The following is a 25,028-nucleotide window of genomic DNA, read 5'->3' as shown; positions in this document are numbered from 1 at the left end:
AGCCTCTGGGATATGTCAGTGTAACCCTCCGCCTGCGGTAGATGTGCTGAGGCTGGAGTAGCCACCATTTTGCATGTCTAGTGTGTTCCTCCCTCCATTGCTAATAGATAAGATTCCAGGTATTTTCTGGCGTCATTACGGCTAGTAAGTATATTCCAACAATAATATGTCGGCAGAAATGCGTGAAAATGTCTTTACGTGTGACTAATCGTCAGTGGTTTGTGTGTATCTACGTTGACAACTCTCACTGTGGCGCTGAATAGGAAGTCGCAGCCCTCAGTGCACCGGGGTTGTGCCTGTCAGCGGCTAAGTTAGCTAGCACGGTTGGTCTTGTAGTGTAGCCTTGCTAACTACCTGCTGAGCTAGGGATGTTAAGCTCAATAGCCATTTAAGTGCCGTGGCCATAATCGTCGTGACAACACGCAATGCCAACTTTATGTTTTATATCTTTCAAGCTAACTACCCAAACGAGCTGCTTACAGATTGCCATTTAGTTCAGGCGGTACTCGGACCAGGTAATAGAGAAGTGGTCAGGTAGCTAGCTAACTCGCTAGCTTGGTAATCCAAATGCTTCAAGAAGGCCTAAACTGCACCATGTCCTGATCAGTCGGCGATCAGATTCAGGTGTCATGCCAAGCCCGTGATGGCCTATCGTTTCAGCTCGACTACATTGCCTAATGCTGTTACTGTAAACCTTCATTTCATTAAATGATGTCAGCCAAGGTGAAGCTACTGCTGTAGTGTCAACCCAAAATGTTGCCCTTTCACTGAAAATACCATCAGTGTTAGCTTGTTGTTAGCTGACTCTTGCTAAGAGTAATTTGCGTAAGCTTTAACATCACGCATTTGACGTTTACCTCAAAGCTTTGTAATGGCATCAGACTTTGCTAACATTTGATAAACATCCTCCAACGCGTCAACGTTGCATTTACATATCCAGGAAGCTAACGACGCTTAGCTTAGCGTATTAAGGACGTGGACTCGTTTTTGCTACAGTTTCTTAAGTTTGTTACTTTGTGTTGACATCGTTTTTAAGAAGAAGATTGGAAAGATAACGTTAAGGTACACGCCTTTTTCATAATGCATATACACAGTGTTAGAAAGACCAGTCTTCATAGAAACAGTTTATGGGTTAACGTTAAGGAAGTCAGCCATTAGTAGGAAGTGATCAAATGACGCACAGTTTGGGTGATTCCTGTACATTTTTGGCACATCCCAAGTGTTGTGGAAGATTCAAGGCGTGCCAGTCCCCAAATAGACAACTATCTCTTGGGTAATACTGACTGTTTGACGGATTGTCTAATGTTAAGCTATGGTGAGGAAATATCCCGGAGTCAACAGAATCCAAAGTTGCCCTTTGATGTTAAATAATTCACTATGATTTAATCAGGAACATTATGCTTGAAACAAGACAGCTATGACCTTAATTAAAACCACCTAACCTTTAGATCTGCCAACAGTGAATTTGTGACTTTGTGGCATAATACTTACTTTAGCAGGTGCATTAAGTAGAACTTTGTTTAGCAGTGAGTTCAGCAGTTATTAATCACACAATATTAAAATATTATAGCAACAAATTTAAACTAGGTATTGCCACTGTGTTTACAAATCAGTCTTTCGTACACTGAATTAAATTAGCTCTGGGGGGTTTCTGAACACTCTCAAAAAGGGTGAAGTGAAAAGAGTTATTTGCATTATTTGATGTTTGTACTTATCATCTCTTTGATTTCCAATAATGACAGTTTTCTTGATAGCCAATCAAAGTATATATTTAGCTTCACCTCTCTATTGATCACGTTTGACTAGCACAGTCGCTGATTGTTATTCTCTCAGATTTTTCCTTTATTGTTCACTTCTCACAGTAACAGCAACTCCACAAAGTGAGTTAATGTTTGTTGCTTTGCTTTGCCTGCTGGCTAGTTTGCAACCCAACAGTTTAAACACAACTGTTTGTGTAGGTTAACTGAGACTACATTTTAGAACCTTTTTATTTTGGAGTGGAGAAATGATAGCTTGGGCTCATGACATGAACTGTTTCCACACCGCTAGTTCCTAATTTGAACTCAATGATGCTGCATTTGATTGTTGGTTTGAGATCTGTTGAGCAACTGCAGAGTCTCCCACTGGTTCAGCCATTAAGCCACTGTTTTTTTTTCACATATACCTACAAGTAATTTCACAAACCTTTAACAGTGTCTTGAACGGACTGAGAATTTATATACATTAGCAGACTGTGGCAGGAGGAGGAAAGTGCGTGGCAGCAAATAGTTTTATTCACATACAAACTAAGATTAATCAGTTGTTCTGTACTGAAAGAAGAAATGATAAATTCATAAATTTGAAAAAAAAATTAAGTTGTGTTCAACTCTATTTGGGTGGGCTACCCAAAAAATGTTTACATGTGAAACACTTATTATAATGTTTTGACTATTGAATACATCTCATATGTTCTGCAAAAGGTACAGGACTAAACATTTGAATGTAGGAAGCAGCATACAAGTGTAACATTTGTTCAAACTGATACAATACAGGTTTGATGTCATTTTCACTCTTGCATGTTTGCTCCTCCTTGTGTATGTATGTAGAATTATCAATTATTTATGGCTGCAGAGTTAATTACTTAGAGTTGGTGGTATAAGAAGGATTAGAGTGGTCTGCTTAGATAGTGTTTCATTTCTTACATTTGAGTGCATAGCTGAGCACAGAGAAAGAATAAACAGACAAAGTGCAGGTTAAAACAGCTTGGCAAATTGAGCAGGGAAAACGTTTCTCCCCAGTGGTGCTTTTGTATATCTTGCATCTGTCTGATGATCTTTCTGTCTAGTTTCACTGTGCAACTTTCCCAACAAAGACAGTAGACGTGGTTATTGAATCTTTGCTTTCACTTTCTTACAAAATCCTCATGGGGTTCAATAATCTAATGTATAATTGTGTTTTTTGTCTTAATTCTTCTAGTTTGATGTCTCAGCCTTCAGGTTGTCTGCTCCCTGTGGTACAAGGGAGGTGTGGCATGCTTTTTGCTTGTTGCTGGTTGTCAGGCTTTGAAAGATAATCTGTGCGGACTCTCCAACTCTCGTGAGAGTGAATGCTTGTTATGAACATTTCACAGTACATGTAAATTATGCCGACATAGGAAAGATGTTAATGATATTGCACAGTCTGACACCAAGTTGAGTTGAGTTGAACCATGCAGTGAAAATGAGGAATAAATGACCCATAGTGTTCGTCAGGTTGTTAATGGCTTAAAGAAATTTAGAGATCTTTGGGGTATCACTCTGAGATACCTTGGTATGGGGCTCCTGTAATGTCTAGTGACACAGTGTTTTCTGTTGGTGGTGTCTTTTTGTTTTTTTATTCAACTTTTTGGCGCAGGGTGTGGACCAGCACCTTTTGTCATTGTCACACTTTGGCCAGATATCCCCAGGTGCACTGAGCAGTTTCATCTGACAAAATCTGTATGGGCTGTGGTCGCTCATCTGTTTGATCACAACCTTGATCTGTAGTATGGCTGCACAGCAGAACAGTTCCCTTTTTGTCTTTGCTGTAAGGTTGAGTAAAGCTGACCTTGGTGAGTGAACCTGAGGCTGTTGCTGCCCAACTATTGAAAAAAGCTCTAGACTCTCCATCCTGCAGTCTTTCTAATCCACCTACCAATACCTTCCTTTAAGTTTTGTCCTTTAAATTAAGTACACAGCTCCCTGAAATAGGAACAGCATAAAAAACTAATGCTAATTATGGATTTTATGTGTAAGATAATGTGTCTGGATAGTAGAAGAATTTGTCGTTGTACTGCAACTGCAAAAACAAGGAATATAATTTAATCGGCTCTCAGCAGAGGTTGGCGTTACTTTCTTTAATGTGTTCACATTTGATTAGAAGCACAGCAAGAGAGGAGAGTCATGATTTATAGAGCCCAACACTAGGACCATTCAGCCAAGGTAATTTAAATGGTGTTAAAGACGGACAGTAGTTCTCCAGCTTTATTAAAGTGTGGCCTTGCCCGACCACCCTCCCCGTTTCCCTTTGATCACAGTGAATTCTCTACAAACCACTACCTTATGCAACAAAGGATGCCCTCATTCCCTCTATGTCTGGATGCTTATTTCTCTCAATAGCGTGGCATAGTTTCAAAGAATTTCATTTGATCTCAGCAGCGATAGTTAATGATTATAAAAGGTATGGTTATTTTCCTCTTTTCCATTCAGATAATTAAAACCTCCACAGTATACAGGTCTAAAAAGCGTCAGGGCAAGCAAAGTGTTTCTAAGACAAATTTAAAGTTCACATTAGGTTAATTTAAAGCTCATTCCTCATGGTCACCTAATCTATAAGTGCTGGCATTGGTGTCATGTGGGAACAGGAGCTGGAGTTGACTTTCTATGTAAGGCTCTCTGGCAATTAGCCAGCTCAGGACCTAGCAAGATTTCCACAAGTCTTATGGCTGGGCTCTAGGGAGAACAATAGCAGCAACACTTCTGGATGAGATAAATGGTTACGACACAGCTTTATGTTTAACAATCTCGCAGAGCCACAACACAAAGATGTCTTTGGTGTTACACTGCGATTGAAAATCGTAGGGGAAAAATCTGCAGGCTAATAGAAAGCATCTAATCTCTCCTTTGAATTTTTTTCTCTGATGCTTAACATGATAGCAATCCAGCTGGAGGAAATACTTGCTCAACTATAAAATAGATATAAATATGCATTATTAAAGCAGCATGTGTCAGAATTCACAAAATCTTTCAGTGGTTTAGTAATTTATATTGGAAAAGCGTAAACTATTTGGTTGTGACATATTTTGCGATTACTAAAATCCTCTACCTTGGATAATAAAGCCAATGGTTTATAAATACTTTTCAATGCAGTCTCTCATTTAAAAGAGATTCATTGTGTGTGAGAAAAAGTTGTGCATCAGAGCAATGCAGTTCACTAGTTCATCACATCACACAACTTTTAAGGGTAATTTAAGGCTATATTTACAATGTCCAAATACTTTTGTTTCTGTCTATCAAAGGTCCGCTTCAGCACTAGTTAGATGGAGAAAATGGATTTGCTCGACGAGTAATTACCATCGCTTCTGTAGCTGTAGCAGCTTAATTATGTACCGCATGCTACCAGATAAAAGGCTCCATGAGGTGGGAGACAAAATTGTACCTCTTTCTAAGAAGAGGGGCGCCACTAATAATGTTCCAGTAGGATTAGAGCTGAAATTCAGATGTTGAGAACCTGCATGTCAACATTCACTTTCAAAGGTAACAATTGACAGTGCTGCGGAGGTTGTACAGAAAATCCAAAGAGAACCAAATTGAAACTTCTTACTGTTTTTCCACTGGCAATTTAAAGACGTAATTTTCATCAGATAAACCACAGATTTAAAAAGTTCTGTCTCTTTGTTCTCCATGTGTTACGTGTTCTGCCCCCTAGTTTTCCTGAGATATTCAGAATGGCTTTAGTTTGTTAAAATGTAAGCTACTTAAGAATCGCTGACACACTTCCTTTTATAGAAAAAAATGTTTCTCTCAGCTCCGTCCAATAGTTTGTTCATGCTATAAATTCTGTGTAAAAGGTCTCAGATATTATGCTGAAAACACACCGAGTAGCCATAATAATTACATTTTCCTGAGCCCGGGATACATCTTCATGTGTGTCAGGTGGGAAAAAATTCTTTGTAACATGGTCAACCTGTCACACGAGTTACAAGACTCTGTCGGCAGGTATACTGGCTAAAAGTGAATCTATCCCCAAGCTGCAGCTTGAAGCGGCCACCGCAGCTTTCCTTAGATGTTGCATGGCAGCTCCCTGCAACCCGCACTTCACCACTGCTTGTTGTGTTTTAAATGTTACGTCAAGGATCAAGGATTTTTTATTGTCATTACATCCATGCAATACATGAAAAGAACCAAATTAAGTACTCAGGTCTCGATGATCATGAAATAATAACGTTATAATAACCAAAACACAAGGTGAGCAAATTAGCATTCAATAAATAGTTAGTAGTGCTGCATGCAAACAGTAACATTTTTTAAAACAAAAATCTTAAAAACCAAGAAATATTTATCAAAGTGACCCGAGGAATATAAAATATAGAATGTAATATAAAATATAAATAAAATGTTGATATTTACAATACAACAGAATCAGGAATGCTTTGATTCATGCCATCACCTTCCCTATGTACCTCTTTTGAAGAAGTGAGCATAGTGTCTGTTGGCGCTATTATTATTATTATTATTTATTTATTTATTGTAAATGGGAGTTAATTTGGGTGTTAATAGTACATATGTGCATGAGAGAATTTATTCACACAACTAAGTATGTGCTTATAAATATTTAAACCTCTTCCTGTGGCTTAAAGCTTGTGTGCTCTCAGAAGCTTCTCCGCAAGGGAATGGAATTTCACCTGCCACTCTCTTCTGCTGGCTGCTGCACTTTTAATACTGTTTAAAATACGCATCTCTTAAAGTATTAGTCATCTGTTTGCCTCCTTATGCCAAATATTCATCATATCATATTTGTTTATAGTGCTTTAAGAGTTGATTTGTCTCCTAAAAAAAGACAGGCTTTTAGCCGTTATTTGACTCTTTTAGTCTAAGTTAATAGGCTTTTTCAGGCATAAGAAATCAGGTCATTTGGAGAAATCTTGAAAACCATGAAATGGGTTACCATGCACTGCAATAACTTCCTAACTGTAAAATTTACATTTAAGTGCAGCTGGTCAGCAATCAAATCTCCTCTACATCCACTGCGTAATTATGAACCAAGGCTGACACATTTTAAGTGTAGCTTATAAGTGATGTAAGATGCTACCGTGCGACACACTTTGTTTTTCTCAAATTTTCTTTGTCAGAGGTGTAACTTTCCTGTTTTTGTCTAGTCTAGTTTCAACCCCAAGGCAATTTGTTAAAATTTATTTTCTAAATGTTTTTCAGAGAATGCCTGCTCCGATCAGACTGCGGGAGCTGATCCGGACTATCCGGACGGCACGGACCCAGGCAGAGGAGCGTGAGATGATCCAGAAAGAGTGTGCTGCTATCCGCTCGTCCTTTAGAGAGGAAGACAATACATACCGTTGCAGAAATGTGGCAAAGCTACTTTATATGCACATGTTGGGCTACCCAGCACACTTCGGGCAGGTATGTTTGGTGATCGTGGAAGATGATGGGATTGGCAGAACTAATTGGAAAAGCTTTTTGGATTTCCAGTGACTATTGTTACAAAGCTTACATATTTGGACAGTTTTGTGACATGACCACTTGTTTTCCAGCTGGAGTGCCTGAAGCTGATTGCGTCCCAGAAGTTCACTGACAAACGAATAGGTTATTTGGGGGCTATGCTGCTGTTGGATGAGAGGCAGGACGTCCACCTACTAATGACAAATTGCATTAAGAAGTAAGTGGAGGCAAGATCCTCAGTGAATATATATATATATATATATATATATATATATATATATATATATATATATATATATATATATATATATTTTTTTTTTTTTTTGCTGTTTTGTTTGCAGTGCGCTGTTATTTGATTTTGGTAAACGATTAAATTAATGACCTGTGCTTTAAAATTTCTCTCCAGCCATTGATTAAATCTCATGTCTGCTTATCAATATTTCACATTTAGAAGTTTTTTCCATGGTGAAATAAATCCCATCATGACATAAAATGACTGGTATAACTCTACAACTCTGTCACATTTAGTGTGTTTGGATTGATGAATATACAAATTTATCCAGCCCCTGAGTCCCTTATCTGTCGCTCCATTTTTCCTGTTCAAATTCACTCCGCACATCAAACACACAAATCTCTGATGGTAAACAATATAAGCAATAGATAACGTGACCCAATGTTATCAAATAATGATAATGTGTTTTCACTCTTAGATGAACCTTGTTTTTGATCGCCATCTCTGACAAGTTGAAGTGAAAGTGAAACTTATCTTGGAAAATATCTATTTGTAGCTCTGCCTGGCATCTCCTCTGATACTTAGTTTTGCCCTAATGTTATGGAAAGCGTCATGCTGCAAGTCAGCAGGATTGGTTCCTTAGGTTTGTGACTTAGCATACCCTGTAAGTCAGAAACCACAATACTGAGACTGTCATTGATGCCCTGCAGTGCCAAGGCGAAAATGGTTAGCCATGACATTGACTGCTTATTTGGCTCGTGATGTCTTTTAACATATCAAAAACACCATATGGACATTTTAAAAACATGTTAAAAACTTGATTTTCACTGGAGGGGGTCTTTAAAATATGAACAGATGGCAATTTGGAGCCCCAAAATCTGGCTTACCTGCAGCCGTCGTCCGAAAATGTTCTTGTATCTATTTGTCTGTTTTTCCATGGCTCATTCAACGCTCTTCTCCCAACGCAGTGACTTGAATCACAGCACACAATACGTCCAGGGTCTGGCCTTGTGCACTTTGGGCTGCATGGGCTCCTCAGAAATGTGTCGTGACTTGGCTGGGGAGGTGGAGAAGCTGCTCAAAACATCCAACTCCTACTTGAGGAAAAAAGTAAGCCTCTTGGTTGTCATGTTTGAATGGATACTTTAAGGGTTTTAAATCTGTGGTTGATTATTCTTGAAAGAATGCTCATGAACAGTTCCACTTTGGTTGGACCGATCGTTTCCTCATATGTCTAAATATTTGTTGACAGGCGGCGTTGTGTGCAGTTCATGTCATCAGGAAGGTTCCAGAACTTATGGAAATGTTCCTTCCAGCCACAAAAAACCTGCTGAGCGAGAAAAACCATGGTAAGTGTAAACGGTTTTTCAGGATGCAGTTGCTGGCTTGCGGGGGAAGTGTGCCTGTCCTACACAAATGCAGACTTCGTCCTATTTCCTGCCACTCACAGTGCTTTCCTCTGAACAGCTGGGCAGCTCTTGTCCTTTTTGCCATGTCCTTTGCAGAGGAGAGTGGAATTAATGAGTCTGTCATAAACTCTGGGGCTTGTGTGTACCCCACTTAGAGGAGATGCAGTGTGTCACAGGAAAAAAAATTGTAACAGCTCTGAAATAACTTGATCTTCTGACATCGTGTGCCAGTGCAGTAGTGATGATTCAGATAAGGTCATTTACAGAAAGCACAGTGTCTCCATGCTATTTTATTGGACATTATTGTCTGTCCTGCAATGTACACCATTGTCACACCATTACACAAGATGGTGTGACAAGACACAAAAATATCAATCAAGCTTTGTTAGGAATTGCTAGCATATATGTAAATAAATGATCAAACATCGAAGTAAATGTTGGATTCGTAATCATCACACATAACCTGCGTATGTATAATGTGCTATTCACTGTAATATTAACACCCGACCTACATTTGTTCTCTGAAATGTAAGAATTATGAAAAGAATTTACAGACTTAGATAATGCAAAGTGAAAAACCTACTACAAACTTTAAACATCATATCAGGGCATAACACATTTCTGACCCCAGCACTGCTTTCCACTGCTGTCATTCATATGATGAGTTTTCAGCCTTGTAACATTCAGAGAAGTTCACTAGGAAATGATTAGCCTGCATGATAAACTTATAGTAGATTTAGTAGAGTTAGTTATTATTTTAGACAACTGACTTTGGCCCCTGTGCGATTGGCCAGCCTGGATAATGACACAAACAAATACAAGAGCAAGGACGGCTTATTGGTTCATGTTTTGTAATGAGCATAAATCACATTTATAGCAGCATGGCAGTCAGATTACCTCTTGTCTGTCACTTGGCACATCCAGTACATAGATGTTGTGAAAGCTGAATGATTGAGTATGTTTGTTATTAAGTCAGTGTTCAGACTAACAAAAGCACTGCATGGCAATAACACATGTTCATATATTTCAAAGAGATCAGTGCACTGGCACAGCAGGATTGCCAAGTTGAGCTTGTATCAAAAGTATAAGGCCTGCCTCTATAAGAACCTGCACAGTTTCTGTCCAGACCTGACCTGATGTGTGTATGTACAGTCTCTTTCTCACACACGCAATCTATCTCTCTCCTCATTGTCCCATCACTCTCCCTGTCTCTCTATTGCCCCCCACCTGCAGTGGCTTTGGCCATAGTAAGCCTTCAAACTCATGCATTTGTTACTAAAACTGGCCCTCCTGAATTGTTTTTTATTGTACTGTCTGTTCCCACAGTGCACCCACCAACATAGTCCCTTGAGTTTTTAGGTCTGAATGCCCAATAACAAATGGGTCATGTAGAGAACAAAACTAAACAAACTCTTGTCAGAAAAAAAATATTTATATAACTTTTACTTTGTCTACTCCCTCAGGTGTTCTTCATACATCAGTTGTCCTCCTCACTGAGATGTGTGAAAGAAGTCCCGACATGCTGGCCCACTTCAGAAAGGTACAAACAGATTATTTTGCCTAAAAGACCTTAAAGTAGTTACTAAAGCATTTGTCTTAAGCCCACATCACATTTCATTCTCCTTTTGCGTACACATTTCCTTTTTGGTATAGCTAAGCTTAGACAGACATGTTAAACTTTTGAGGCTTGGATTGTGCTACAGGTTTGCTCTACATTCAAAGTATGTCTCAATCTTTTATCTCCTACCACTGTCTTTTCCTCTGTATTTCAACTGCTGCTGTACCTCTCCTTCTCTAGTTGTAAAACTGTGCCAGAAGCACCATCCCTCATGCTCATGATCTTAACATTATTTTAAGCTCTCTGAAAGTGAATGATTTCCAGTTTCCCCTCCCTAACATCTACCTCATATTTTTTCTGTCATTTGTCTTTGTTACAATTCCTGCATTGTGTTAGAATGAGAAGGTAAGAGTACATTCTGATCTCATAGCTGGTGCATGCTGTAAATAGTAATCACTCCTCACACTCACCTCAGACGTAACCAAATTTGTGTTGAGTAATTTCATGTTGTGTTTTTGTTTCTAATTTTAATTTCCTTAACTTGTACAGTGATCATTACTATGTAAGTGTTTTGAATATTATAAAATAATATTTTGGTCCATTTGTCAGATACATTTCTCACTGTTGTTTTCAGTGTCATTTTGCCTAATTATGCTACTCATTTGATCACTATTTATTTAAAAGCAGTTGGGTCGGTGTGTTTTCACGTAATTGCCACAGGTGTTTCCACCAGGAATAGACGACTTTCAATTTATCTGTGTCACTGTTAGAGGGTAGCTTCTTTACGTCAGTAACTTTCTTAGGTCCCCACTCTGGCATTTTGGGTTGCTTATTTGTCATAATATCTATAGCAGAGGAGAAAATGTAGATTATTTCATCTCTGAGCTCCTGGGGTCTGAAACGTGTGTACTCTGGTGCAACAGAAAGACAGGAAACAGGCCAAAATAAAACTAAAAGTGAAAAAAGTAGGCCCTCTAACAAATACAAACCTGTTTTATTTACATGCTGTATCTGTATGCTAGTCACCGTTACATCCAAGAGTGCGAAGAGATGACAATTTTATATAATCCTTAAATTTAATGATGGATAAGACATAAAACGGTTTCCCAAAGTGTTGGAGTGTTTCTTAAAGGTTACATTTTCATAAATTGTTTTAGAAAGCATTGAGAGATCAAGAGTACGTAGATTAGAAAATTGATCACTGTGACGTTTCCTTTCAGAATACAGTTGCATTTTGTTGGCATTGAATTAAACTCTAGTTAAATGTATATTAGTTTAATTAGCATCATTCAGGAGGGAAAGAAGTGTGAATGTACATTTTGTTTTTCTTTCAAAGCCAAATGTTCTAACCCAATGTTTTTGTGTGATCAAGGTTTTGATTTTCACAACTTCAACAATTTGGCTATTCAATCACCTAACTTCCAACTATAATACCTCAATGAACAAAAATGCTCTTCATAAGAGTTTGGCTGGCTGGCTATTAACTTGAAAAGTTAATTAAGGATTAAGGACAATATTATTTAAATGTTAAAGAAGAAAAGTAGAAAATGTGAGAGATCTACACAAAATGCTATGACGCCTCTCCTTTTCTGTTGTGTTGTTGGTCTTTTTATAGCTGGTTCCACAGTTGGTGAGAATCCTGAAGAACCTAATCATGTCTGGATACTCTCCTGAGCATGATGTGTCAGGCATAAGCGACCCTTTTCTGCAGGTAAACCACTTTTTTTCTGTATGCAAGTACCCTCTACTCGAAGTGCATATTTTGATTTGGGTGGACATGCTGTACCATACTATGGGCAACCATGATCAGAACTCGTGATGTTGGCATGACATCAACTGTGTTTCATTACAACAGAAACATCAGAGAAAATAAAAGGAATATTATAGCTCTTACATCAGTGCTAAAATGTCCCAATCTTGGTTTAGATATTTTTTTAAATCGGAGGGTTAACAGTCAGAATTACAAAAACAAAGTATTTAAAGTACACCTACAGCCAAAGCAGGCGAAGTTGTGCCAGTTAAAAAGAACCAAAATAACAACAGACCAGCAGCAAGCACTGAGTGGGGCAAAAGAAACCAGCATTTACCCGTGAGCGTCAATACGTTAAATTACACTTGTCAAGTGAACTGACGGCACTGCTGCTTTCTGTCCCCAGGTGCGGATATTGAGACTACTGCGAATTTTAGGCAAGAGTGATGACGACTCCAGTGAAGCAATGAATGACATCCTTGCACAGGTTTGAATTACATGTAATCACAGTTCTTGGCTAAAATCTTCTCAGAGTGAGTGTTATTTTGACATATGCATGGTATTTGTACTCACAGGTTGCAACAAACACAGAGACAAGTAAAAATGTAGGCAATGCAATCCTCTACGAGACTGTATTGACCATAATGGACATCAAGTCTGAAAGTGGACTGAGGGTGAGTTAGTTGGATATAAAAGAAAACTTAATATGAGCGTTGTCATTTTTATTTTCTTGCCTAAAATCCCTTTTATTTTACAGGTCTTGGCCATTAACATACTAGGTCGCTTCCTGCTAAACAATGACAAAAATATAAGGTAATTCATTGCTCATATCACTTGATCTTACATGCATTGAGTCATCAAAATGTTATTGTCAATTCTTGATAATATCTTTGAATTAAACGCCATTCCAGATACGTGGCATTGACATCTCTACTAAAGACGGTACAGACAGACCACAACGCAGTGCAGAGGCATCGGAGCACCATCGTGGATTGTTTAAAAGACCTGGATGTGTCCATCAAGAGGTGATTCACACTGTCCAAATTACTTTAAGTGGAAACTGACAACTTTTCAACATTTCCCCCTGTAGCGTTTCCAAGTGATATTATTGTTAGAGACACTGTTGCAAAAACAACCAGAATGCTCTCTGTTTTCTTCAGAGCTGTCTGCTGTTTCTGTTATTGGGTATGGTAACTGTAAAGAACTTACATCGATACTCTTTGATAACTGGTGATAGCTACTGATAGCTACTTTTAGATGCTCAGTTGTTATCGCACTTTCGTTGAAGCTTAAAATGAAGATGATGATGAAAGCAAGGCGTGTAGGGAACCAATCTGAACACAAATGGTGTCATTATTCTACAGCCATTTTATTGTGCAATTAGCATGTACTTCAAAGCAAAACAATGTCTATTTCTGTTCTTAACAGTTTTACGTTTCTCACTATTTAGCCTTGTTTTTTCTGACCTTTGTCTACTTTTCCTTGTTGTGCAGACGTGCAATGGAACTGAGCTTCGCCCTGGTTAACGGCAACAACATTAGAGGCATGATGAAAGAGCTGCTCTACTTCCTGGACTCCTGTGACCCAGAGTTCAAAGCAGACTGTGCATCAGGAGTCTTTCTAGCTGCAGAGAAGTAAGGCACTGAAACACAGACCACACTGGACAGTACACATGTGCTTGGCTGTTTTGAAATATTTTCATGCACATTCTCTATGACTTTTGTAATCTGTTAAAGCTCAGACACATCAAACTGACGTCAGAAAGCTAGTGGCAATGAAAGCCGATTGTCACACCACCTTAAGTTGCCTGTGACTCAGCTAAAAAGTTGCACATGAGCATGCTGCAAAGACTACTACCCATGGCCAACCAGCACCTACAATCTTAGCCTGCGTGAGAGGAAATAACTCTCCAGGAAGTCTTGAACCATCATTCAAAAAGGGAAACCGTCATGATGCTGGTTAGCCAGTTAGCACATTAACAACACAATCCGATGTTGAAAGAACAAAGCATATTTACCGTGCTCTAGCCAAAAATAACACAAACCATCAGGAAATGTTTCTGGTAAAGAGCTCAATGGCTAAAGAAAAATAATCTTACCTTACATACCAAGTTTTTTTCAGTCTCACTCCCTCTTGACTCTAGCTGTTTGTTTACTTTCCTTGATTCTGTTTTGCCTCTTATGCACTGAGCTGAACTGTCAATTCAACTGGTTTTGTCGTCTCAAATCGATCGAATCAAAATGCTGACTTGGCTGAAAAAAAGCGTCGAGGGCCAATGGTGCAGGACATGCTGCAAAGATGATATCAACCGATGCTCTCTGATGGCGCAAAATTAACTGACAGCTAATCATTGGCTTGGTGTGTCAGGGCCTTAAAGCTGTAAAAAAGATTTGTCTTTCTTTGCAATTTAAAGGCAGAGGTCCTAGTTGCTTGAACCTGTTATTAGTAATTGTATATGCATGAACTCGAATTCATGTAGATTCAATGTCAGTTATGTTTGTTAAAAGGAGTTACAGAGTACAGTATATAACATAATCTGACACTAAAAGTTTGTTTGTGGTACCACAGTGGGTGGGGCGTGGCTAACATTGAAATGCTGTATGATGATAAAATGAGTGATCCATCGTCTGACAGACCATGCTGATACCATTTATTTTCTGACAGCATTTATCTCCTGGCTGTATAGAGTCTAAATAAATAATGTATGTTTGTTATTCATCTGAAGTCCTTTGCTGGGACTAATCAGTGTGCAATTTGTGTTACAGGTATGCACCGTCGAAAAGATGGCACATAGACACCATTATGAGAGTCCTGACAACAGTACGTGTATTACAGAACCACTCCAGTGCTTCTAATGCTTTTGATTGTTTCTTGGAATTAATCCTCAGTGTGCATAATAATACAATTATTACCCAGAGTACCTCTAACGATCTAATCAAATCTGGTAATAAACCTCCTCAGCCAACTCCTCTTTAGTTTTACTGGAAACACACAACTAACTATTTGAGATTCATTTCCATTTCTCATCGACATCTCGGCTCACCCTCACAGGCAGGGAGCTATGTGCGAGACGATTCGGTTCCCAATCTCATCCAGCTCATCACCAACAGTGTGGAGATGCACGCTTACACAGTACAGAGACTTTACAAGGCGTTGCTGGATGACATCTCACAGGTCAGCACTTCTGGTTTGGGTCATAATTACATTTTGGACATCTCCATCTTTGAAGAATACACTTGTAGATTTTATTAATCAATTCTCTGTTTGTACTGTATTTCATTGTGTTTCTCTGTTTTCTGTAGCAACCTTTAGTGCAGGTGGCGTCCTGGTGCATAGGAGAGTACGGGGACCTGCTAGTTTCTGGACAGTGCGAGGAGGAGGAGCCCATCCAGGTATTTCAAATACCACACACACATAGACACAAGCACAGACCAAAGAGCACACTATGCACAAACTTCAGACCTCAGAGAAACTCTACATCAAGTGTTTTTTTTCCCCTTCCTTTTGATCTCAGGTGACAGAGGATGAGGTTCTGGACGTACTGGAAGGCCTCCTGGTGTCCAACCTATCCACACCTGTGACCCGGGGATATTCCCTTACTGCTATCATGAAGCTGTCGACTCGCTTCAGCAGTGTCAAGTGAGTAATAATCCTTCACTCTGAAGCTTTGAAAACATTTGGGTTCTTGAGTTAAATGAGTTGGGTTCTTTGAGTTATAAAGCTTACCAGTCATTGCCAATGTTACTTTTCCCCCTTTCTAACCTGCAAAATTTCAAATTTTGTTTTAGCCGAATCAAGAAGGTGGTTTCGATATATGGCAGCAGCATCGATGTGGAGCTTCAGCAGAGAGCTGTGGAGTACAATGCGCTTTTCAAGAAATACGACCACATGAGGTGAAACTGCATTAAACGCTACAAAAAATCACATCACCATGACCACATTTTACCAATTAGTAGATAATGGATATCCTCCAGTGGTTAAGTTTGGTGCATCTTTTGTCTCCCTCCTAATTCCCTGCTTGTTCCCTGACTTTAGGCCAGCTCTCCTAGAGCGAATGCCAATTATGGAGAAAACTGCTACAAATGGCCCCACAGAGATTGTACAGACAAATGGGGAGGCAGAGCCCTCTGTGGTGGAACCAAAACATCCACCACCTGTCACCCAGCCAGCCAACCAGGTGAGGGCAGTTTTTTTTACTTTATTGAGAAGGAAGTAGCCACTTGGTTTAAGTCACTAGATTTACAGTTAACAATATACTTATTCACACTATTTTTTTTATTTCTGTGATGAACTAGATAAAATTAACTTTTTTTTTCTTTTTTTTTCAAATAACAATGATTAATTATGATTTTTATTGCTATTATTAATTGATATTGTGTATAAATAGATATTGCAGGTAATTTATTTCCTGATTCCAGACCTTGGATTCTACCCACTTCACAAAGGCAGTGGCAATGGCAATTTTATTTATATAGCACTTTTCATTACACATCAAAGTGCTTTGCACTGAAAGGCAACAGGAGAAAATGCGAGAACACAAGAAGCATAAAAATTAAAATAAGAGTACAGTATGAGCATGAGTCATCAACATAAAAATATTAGGTGAATACAAAAACAAATGTTAGGTGAATACAAAAAGCGACCATGTGATTGTCAGCTGACAAAACAAACAACGATGTTGGTCTACATGACAAAAGTCACGGTAGATTTCCTAGTTGACAAATAATTGCCCACATCGGCAAAAATATTCACAATATGATTTTATTTAGGCCTGAATGTCATTCAGCAGTTCGCTGTTAAATCAATCTCCCTTTATTTGTGTTTGTATTGTATTACAAGTTGGTGGTGATGTGTATGCTGCTCAAATTCAGTGGCGGCTACAGTACACGTCAAATGGTGTGCAGACTCTGCCTGCTTGGTGCATCGCAGGAACATGCCAGCGTGGAAATTTTGTGGACCCACAGCTGACAAGTGATGTGCCAGAACCAGTGTAGACTAATGACCACAATGGCAAGCGCTATATAACAAGATAGACACTGCTATCGAAGCTATTCTAGATCAGTTTGTCTTCTCAATATCACCCAACATTGTGGTTCACTTTGCTCCACTCCACTCTGAAAACCACAGTAAAACAGGCCTGTTGTCATGGCTACACATCACTGTGGACTTACAATGATGCTAAATTGGTTAGGTCGAATTAAATCCACCACCGAATGGAAATCTGTTAAAACGGATGCAGTGTTGGACTGATGGAAACAGGGTGTAACAAGTTGAGTATTGTTATATCAGGCATTTTCTCATGTTCAAATGTTGTCTTATTCCCCAGGCTAATGATTTATTAGACCTGTTGGGTGGTAATGATGTGGTGCCAGTAATCCAGACCACGGTGCCCACCAAGCCTGCCTCAGCTGGAGGAGAGCTGCTTGATCTGCTGGGTGACCTCTCGCTAAGTGGTAAGATGCTCTCTTTAAAGCTGTCTGTTACCCCTTTTAGAGCAAAGCAAGGACCTTGTGTTTGTCACCAGTGTGAATGTGATGTCCGCAGTGGGCCTGCTCCTGTTCAGCAGTAACGTAGTGCTGGCACTGTCTGGTTTTGATACAAAAAAAAGTGAACAGAAACCCTTGTGTGTTGTTATCCCCTATTACCAGGTGGCCCAACCCCTGCTCCTGCTCCCTCTGTGCCCCCTTCCCAACCTTCTTTCCTCCTGGATGGCCTCTCCTCACAGCCCCTGTTTAATGACATTGCAGCTGCAGGTGAGTCTTGTTGTTCCCCTCGACCTTCGGTTCCCAGATATACAGTAATTTGTGGTCTTGTCCTTATGTATTAAAGCACTTGTGTTTTCTTTTATTGGATTACCATGACACATCCAATGAAATGTAAGTTGATCATATTTCTAAATCGTTTGATGGTCTGCTCCTCTGAAATCTCTGTACAGCTATTCCTCCTATGACGGCGTACAACAAAAATGGTCTGAAAATAGACTTCACATTTGAGAGAGCTAATCCCAACCCAAACATTGCCGTCATCACCATCCATGCTTCCAACTCAACAGAGGCAGATATGACAGACTTCGTTTTTCAGGCTGCAGTACCAAAGGTAAGCGGGCACAATCTGACTGTGATGTTAAATTGCTGAATTAAATATAATATTATAATATTAAAATATGTTCTTCAGCATAACTGTTTTCATTAATGATGAGTTTTCTGTGTAGTATTACAATGTAAATGTCTTACAGCTTTGCACGGGTTTTGCACTTCAGATTTAATAACAGACAGTGTCATTAATGTGTACCTCGTGTGTGCAGAACCTGCATTAATGTACATTTAGGATCTGTAAGCTGAAAGCACAGTTAACTTTTAAAAGAATACCAGGGGAGATTAATAATTTATTGAATAGCAATCTCTTTGGCGTGTTAAGTTTTACTGTCTACAAAAGCATTAAGCTGTACTCTGTAATTTTTATGAAATATTTTTTGTCATATTTGCTGAACTGTCACTGTATTCACACAATACCGGAGACAGCTAATCTGTAATAATAGCATGTTCCTCTGCCTCCACCTATTGCTTATAATGGCCTCACCTTATGTGAATGAAAACAACCAATCAGGGCAGAGGAGTCTCTAACGCAGCTTTCAGTTATGTCAGTCACTGTTTGTGAACTGTGTTATACTGACAAAGTACAGCTGATTAAATATGAATCAAGATTTTTATGCTGCATTGCCTATTTCTCACCTCAGATGTTTTAAGAAATATATTTAGGTGTACTGTTTAGCTGTAAAATGAGAACGTTTGTGGCCGAAGAAAACTTTCTTACACAGCTAAAGTATTATGCTGTTTTCCTGAAAAGTGCTGCTATTTGCATTTTTGCTCTGCCGTGTCAGAGTAGCACCTGTGTCTGTAGTCTAGAATTTGCATCAGATTTTTTGGCCTAAATAGTTTTCAGAATTCTAAAACATTAAACCGCAAAAAACAACAAAAAACCTCTGGAAGCATAGCTTTGAATAAGCTATTGCAGGCATCAGTACCCAGCAGGCAGCCATGAGATACTGCTGCCTCACTGCATTACTGTCTGAGTCCCACCATCAGTAATGGCGCCTTCCTGAGCCGGAGTTTGGCTAGACAGTAAAATAAAATAAGTAAAATACTGTCATGGAGATCTGGCAGCGATGATGGATAAGGCAACAAAACACACTTTAAGTGACATTTATTTTTCTGCAAAACCTATTTTACAACCACCATTATCTTAGCGACAAATTAAAAAATTACAAGTGAGGCATTTAAATTTGAAGGTCCATCAATTGTGGTCAGTGTACGATCAATGTGAGCATCCCTGTTTTACACTGCAGTGATGACCCCATTTCTTCTTGGGTATCATCAAATTTTCATGTAACATACTGTCCCCTCTCTGTTTGTCAGACATTCCAGCTGCAGCTCCTCTCCCCTAGCAGTAATGTTGTCCCAGCACTCAACCAGGGAACTGTCACACAGGTCATCAGAGTCCTCAACCCACAGAAGGTGAGTTTGTCCTGCACAAATTGTGTTTCATTTCATTCTTTTATCCTTTGGCGCACTCTTGGCACACATTACAAACCTGCGCAGTCTCAAATGCAAGAATTTCCTCCTTTATAAACACGATCATCCTCACAAAATTTCAGCAACAGCTACGAATGAGGATCAAGCTGACGTACACCCTCAAAGGCTCACCTGTGCAAGACCTGGCTGAGGTTAATAACTTCCCCCCTCAGTCCTGGCAGTGATGAGCTGCTTCTGTTGCTCTTAAAAGCCCCGACCAAGGGAACTATGAAAACGATTTTCCTTTCACCTCCCTCCTTTCTTCCAACGGATCCCCCTGTGACGTCACTGCAGTCCGCTGCCCTCGAGTTGCATGGGAAGCAGCAGAGCATCTAACACAGGAGAAAAATACAGATGTTACGAAGACCCTATTGACTATTGACATCACCAGAATAATTGGGAAAACATATCAATCAGTGAACTTTCTCTTTTCTTTCTTAATTGGTTTTCATGATGTCTTTTGTGTAGTAGTACTACTTTCCACATACACCCTCCGCCCAGCACCATTACCACCCACAAAAGCACATATGCACACCATTTACTGTGGCACACTTAACCTCTCATGTCACTGTAGAGAAGAAGTGTCGCCTACACTGAGCACTGCAGTAACCATAGTTTTATTTTAATTTATAATTAAGCTAAAATGCTGTTGAAACACTTTGCTCCATTGATATTTATAATTGGCTTCGCATTCAGATTTTTTTATATGAACCTTTAGTCCGAATGATGGCAGCAGAAAAAGCTTTGGAAGGTCTATTTAGTGCAGTCATAAACTTCCTGGTAAACCCCTCTTTTTTTTGACTCTCCACATTTTAAGTGATATAACTTGTCAGAGAGTTGTATTCATTTTGAATTACATTAATTTGCTTAAAGCATGTTTGAGCATTGATAGGATCACAGTCACACCTTGCCTCAAGCTCAGAGGGGAATTTCTGGCTCTGGTAGTAGGCCTCTTTATCCTATGTTTCTATAGGAAGTAGTCTACATTTGTTTTTTTCACAATAAGAGCATGAACTCATCCAACACGCCCAGTTTGATCATCTGTGGCTGTTTTTCAGAGAATGTGCTCAGATTTTCCCGCACAGCTCTCCTGAAATCATCTCATCTGTAGCTTTAGTTTTAGATCTGTACAGTAAATTCAACGGTTAATTGCTTTGCATAGTTTGAGGAGGTTCATTCATTAGGATGGATAAAATCCAGGCCTGAACTTTATCTGAAGACAAGCTGATTGCATTGGTGTTGGAGATCTACATTAACACTTTTTCTGCATCTGTGTCCTCACAGTCTAGCTTGCAAATTTAGACACATTTCAGAATTGTTTAACCTGGTTGAACTTAGTCACCATGCACATACATGTAAATGAAGCTTGTTATGAATGTAGTTACATGCACTGAATGCTTTTTTCCCCTCAAGTCTGCTTTCTCATGGCTGTCTTCTTTGATGGGGACGCTCATCTTATTGGCACTATTTTTGTGAAAGTATGTTTTATTTCTGCAGTAATTTGACTTAATTATTTATGCCTGATATCAAAGTGATGTGCCTTTCTGACTTGGCTAGATAAAAGCCCCTGAACTATTGAGTTCTGTATGAGCTTCGTTTGTAAGTCTGCTTGTGTGCTGATCGTGTTTTCAATCTGAGGGAAATGGTCTTGATGGATTTAAATTGGTATCACCTCATTTAATAAGTTTTTCACTTCTATATCTTATAAAATGTTAATAATCAGTCACCCACTAATACTGGCCGACCTGCATGTCCACAGCGATGTCTTTTTGTCTTTGTTTTGAAAAAAACATAAATTATAGCCACATGATCCTGATTGTTTCTTTTCCTGTACCATTTGGCAGTCTTACCATTAAAATGCATATTGGATGTTATCAATAACAAATCCTAAAAACAAAGCAAATCTCAAAGATTATGGCAGCTAATCGATGTAAACTTTTCATAGGCTGGCATCAAGTGTTTTTAAACAGTATAAATGCTGTTTTGAAGTGAAATCTCAGAAAGATTCCCCCCCCTGTCAACAAATGAAGTGTGAGTTTGGATCAGTTGGTGAGGTACTGGGACGGGTCGTTCTGTGGTGACTGTTAGTATGATTTCTTGGCTCTCGTCTTCTCCAAATCAGAATTCTGACCATGCTGTCGGGGACAGTAACCTTAATACCTCACAATGATCTCTCTTTCTGTTAACTTTTAGTTGCAGTAGATCGACAGCTTTGTTTAGTCACGAATTGCAATCAAGGGGAGCATCTCCATGAGAGAAACTAATGGTAGTTTGTACATCTCATTACTTAACAAGCTTAGCAGCCCTGCGACGCTGTGTTGAGATCCTCAGATGTTCAATCAGGCTGTATACTTCTTTTCACTATGCTTCACTATCTTCTTACTTCTGTGACCAAATCAGAGAGACTATTAGCTTTGGAAATATTTTTGAGCTATGATATGTGTATATGGAGAAAATTATTTCAGTTTAACTTTTTTCTGTTGTTGACAAATGCTATATTGGCTTTTTTCTGTACATATTGAGGGCTTTTACAATTTTGTCTCTTGTACTATCTTTCATCCTTTTTTTAGATACCATTTTCTAAAAATTCCAATTATTCACAATGTATATTGTCTAAATGGATCTAGTCAACATCAGTCTATAAAGACTCCCCTGTATCATCACTCATTCATTGTAAAAGATATATGATCTGCTGCCTGTACATTGTATATAGTTGTAAAACAAACAAAAGCTGATCAAATTAAATAAAACCCACATGAAGACTTAAAAAGATTAGCTAGGAAGTATAATTGTATGCATATATGTACAAAAAAAAGAACCTTAATAGGATGCAATTGAGCTGCATTTGATTTACTATTCTTCATACTTCATTCATGATCGGATGTGTCATCTTTACTTCTTTTACAAAGATGGTAGGCTACTTGTTGGGTTCCTTTGGATGCTGAAATGAGGTTTGGATCTATCAACAGATGTTGTCTGAATGATGTACTACTGAGTAACCTAAGCACAGTGCTGCACAGCAGCAGAAGTGGCACCTTGCTTCATCTGCTTCCCCGCCCTCAAACGCCTCATGTATCCACGCCCTCTTTCGGAGAGGAGCAGGTTCCTCGCCACTGATGTAACTTCCCTCTGGCCTGGGGTGGTTAGTGTTCTGCACTCTTGACAATTTGATCTATTAAACTCCCTTCAACCCACAAATTGATTCTTGAAATGATGCCTTGTGTTCTCGGTGTGTAAGCGCTCACAGTTGCTGGGTTAACCGCGTTCTCCCTAAAAGCATCATGTCTCAATCAAGCAAGGCCACTACTTGTGCTACACTAGGAGATTTTTTTAACCTCACTGTGATTTGTTTTTCCCTGTATGGTCAGTAGGTTTAAATTTGATTAGAGTTTTGTCTGGACAAGACCTGCTAGAAGTTTTATTAAGTGGATCCAGAGATGTTGGTGCAGCAGTGTCCCTCCCTGGGTTTGAACAGTGCAGGGCTTTCTTTTTGCTTCCTCACTTTGTGTCTCTTATTGCTGATGTAATTTGCCTCTGCATGGCGCACCTTTTAGTTTCACATTGTAGTCACCGCTACAAAAGGCAGGGCTGTTAACACATCATGTCAAATTGATCTGAGCCCTCATGGTTTTAAATTCAACTTCATGGGAATCTTGGCAGGTAATGAGGAAGGAAGGCAATGGTTTGTTTTTTTCTGTTAGGACCTATTTCATTTTGTATTTATGGAGTGCTGCTTTTTTTGGCTCTAAGACAAGCCTGTGCTACAAACTAATAACCACAGGGGGGAGCTGTGCAAAATGGAAGGCTGACGGGGATGGGAAAGGAAGTTTCATACATCTGTTCCTGAATGTTTTTGTTGGTGTTGTTTGTAATGTCTTATTCAACCAGTATGTACCCTTGTTAATCACATCTGATCAGTTCTTTCAATGAAAAACGTAAATTCATGCAGTTTAAAATGTACAGATGGAAATGAACCCAAAATAAGTGCTTTGGACTCTGTAACTTAAAAGGAAGAAAAGAAATGGAAGAAAATACCCATCAGCGATGTGATCAGCGTTTGAGGTGATATTAGTGTGAGTGAGGATGTGTGTGTGTATGTGTGTGTGTGTGTGTGCGTGTGTGAGCGAGAGAGTGGGACAGAGAGAGAAAATAGTCATGCTTGAGAGAGTGTGATGGTGTGCGACATGTCTTTTATCTAGATAGGACATGACTTTTGGCTGCAATTTCAACTTTCAGCTTCTGAGCTGCATGTGAAAACCAGTGTAAATAATGTCATTTCTACTCTTGACCTGAGACTCTTTTTGAAATGCAAGAAAAGTTCAAATTATAAAAATCTGTCACACCACGTTCATGGGTCAGTACTAACATGTACAATAGGAAACTGTTCAGATAGTACTCACACAATACTGTTAATGTTTTTAAGAGTGATGAAAGTGCACACACGTCATTTGGATTAATTGGATAATTGATTTTGTTTTTTTGTTTTTTTTATTTGTTGGGGTGAATTCAGTGTGTAAAGGGCTTGGAAGAGCATCTGAATTTGTCACCCATGTTCACTTTCCCTGTTGAATCAAGAAAAAAAAAATGCATATATTGTATTTTGAAAACAAATCTGTTTGTAACCCCCCCAGGCCTGTCCTGACCGTAAAACATTATGGTGTCTGATTTGTTAGGGGAGGGTGGAGGCATGAGGTTCACTTTTTTCCAGTCAAGTTTGACATGTCGAACTGAATCCCAGTTCCATGACTTCAAGGTGAGTGTGAATGTCAGACTGAAAGTATGAAATGATGATTAAAGATGAGAAGCTGTAAACTATTAAATGGGATATTTTCAATTTATGCTGTGTATTCTTGTCTTTGGGTTGGAGAAAATGATCAAGCGAATAAAAAGTCAAATAAAAATCTAGCTCAACTATGGTAGTTTGTTTTCTTGGTTTGGGGGTGTGGTGGAACAGTCTGGTCCAATAAATATGAGTGCTGGGCTCTTTTTTTAGGGATGCGAGTAATGTGAATATGAGATTATACAAATTTGTCAAAATCTATTTTTACATCAGTGTGTACTTTGATTTCCTCTGCATTCAGATTGTTTTTAATTAGCCAGAAACAAATATTTTTTGATTATTAATGAATATATATGTGTGTGTGTGTGTTTATGTTGATTTTTCTATTTTAGGATTGCTATTAATTGATCAGAAAAATTATTTATGAGGGACTAAAATTCAAAAATGTTAAAAGCACAATTAGTAGCCCTGCAGCTGCTATTTTAGTTTCACTTCCTAAGAACGAAACAAGGATCCATCTGAACTTCACCATCACCTTCTTAGCACAAGTCTTCTC

At 38.9% G+C, this 25,028-nt stretch overlaps 1 protein-coding gene across 1 annotated transcript; it reads left to right on the top strand.

Annotated features, from left to right (window-relative positions):
• Nucleotides 1-4: 4 nt before the first annotated feature.
• Nucleotides 5-24,604, top strand: ap1g1 (adaptor related protein complex 1 subunit gamma 1). Its single transcript, XM_042490684.2, has 23 exons — nt 5-144; nt 6,930-7,133; nt 7,265-7,389; nt 8,373-8,514; nt 8,657-8,753; nt 10,277-10,353; nt 11,987-12,082; nt 12,528-12,608; nt 12,697-12,795; nt 12,879-12,934; nt 13,033-13,146; nt 13,615-13,755; nt 14,887-14,941; nt 15,173-15,295; nt 15,424-15,513; nt 15,636-15,760; nt 15,910-16,014; nt 16,157-16,298; nt 17,448-17,574; nt 17,770-17,874; nt 18,057-18,217; nt 19,537-19,635; nt 19,776-24,604. The coding sequence occupies exons 2-23, from the start codon at nt 6,933-6,935 to the stop codon at nt 19,875-19,877; spliced, it is 2,463 nt and encodes an 820-aa protein (XP_042346618.1). The 5' UTR covers nt 5-144; nt 6,930-6,932; the 3' UTR covers nt 19,878-24,604.
• Nucleotides 24,605-25,028: the final 424 nt, after the last annotated feature.

The sequence above is a fragment of the Plectropomus leopardus genome, chromosome 1 (assembly GCF_026936395.1).
Source record: "Plectropomus leopardus strain MGB_pleo_1.0 chromosome 1, ASM2693639v1, whole genome shotgun sequence".
NCBI lineage: Eukaryota > Metazoa > Chordata > Actinopteri > Perciformes > Serranidae > Plectropomus > Plectropomus leopardus.
Note: the sequence above shows the minus strand (reverse complement) of the source record. Positions and strands in the feature narration are given on the sequence as shown.

Coding starts and splice junctions, on each gene's coding strand:
- ap1g1 (XM_042490684.2), top strand. CDS start 6,933: ATGCCTGCTCCGATCAGACTGCGGGAGCTGATCCGGACTATCCGGACG. Junction 10,354..11,986: donor TGCTGGCCCACTTCAGAAAG/GTACAAACAGAT, acceptor GTCTTTTTATAG/CTGGTTCCACAGTTGGTGAG. Junction 13,756..14,886: donor GTCTTTCTAGCTGCAGAGAA/GTAAGGCACTGA, acceptor TTTGTGTTACAG/GTATGCACCGTCGAAAAGAT.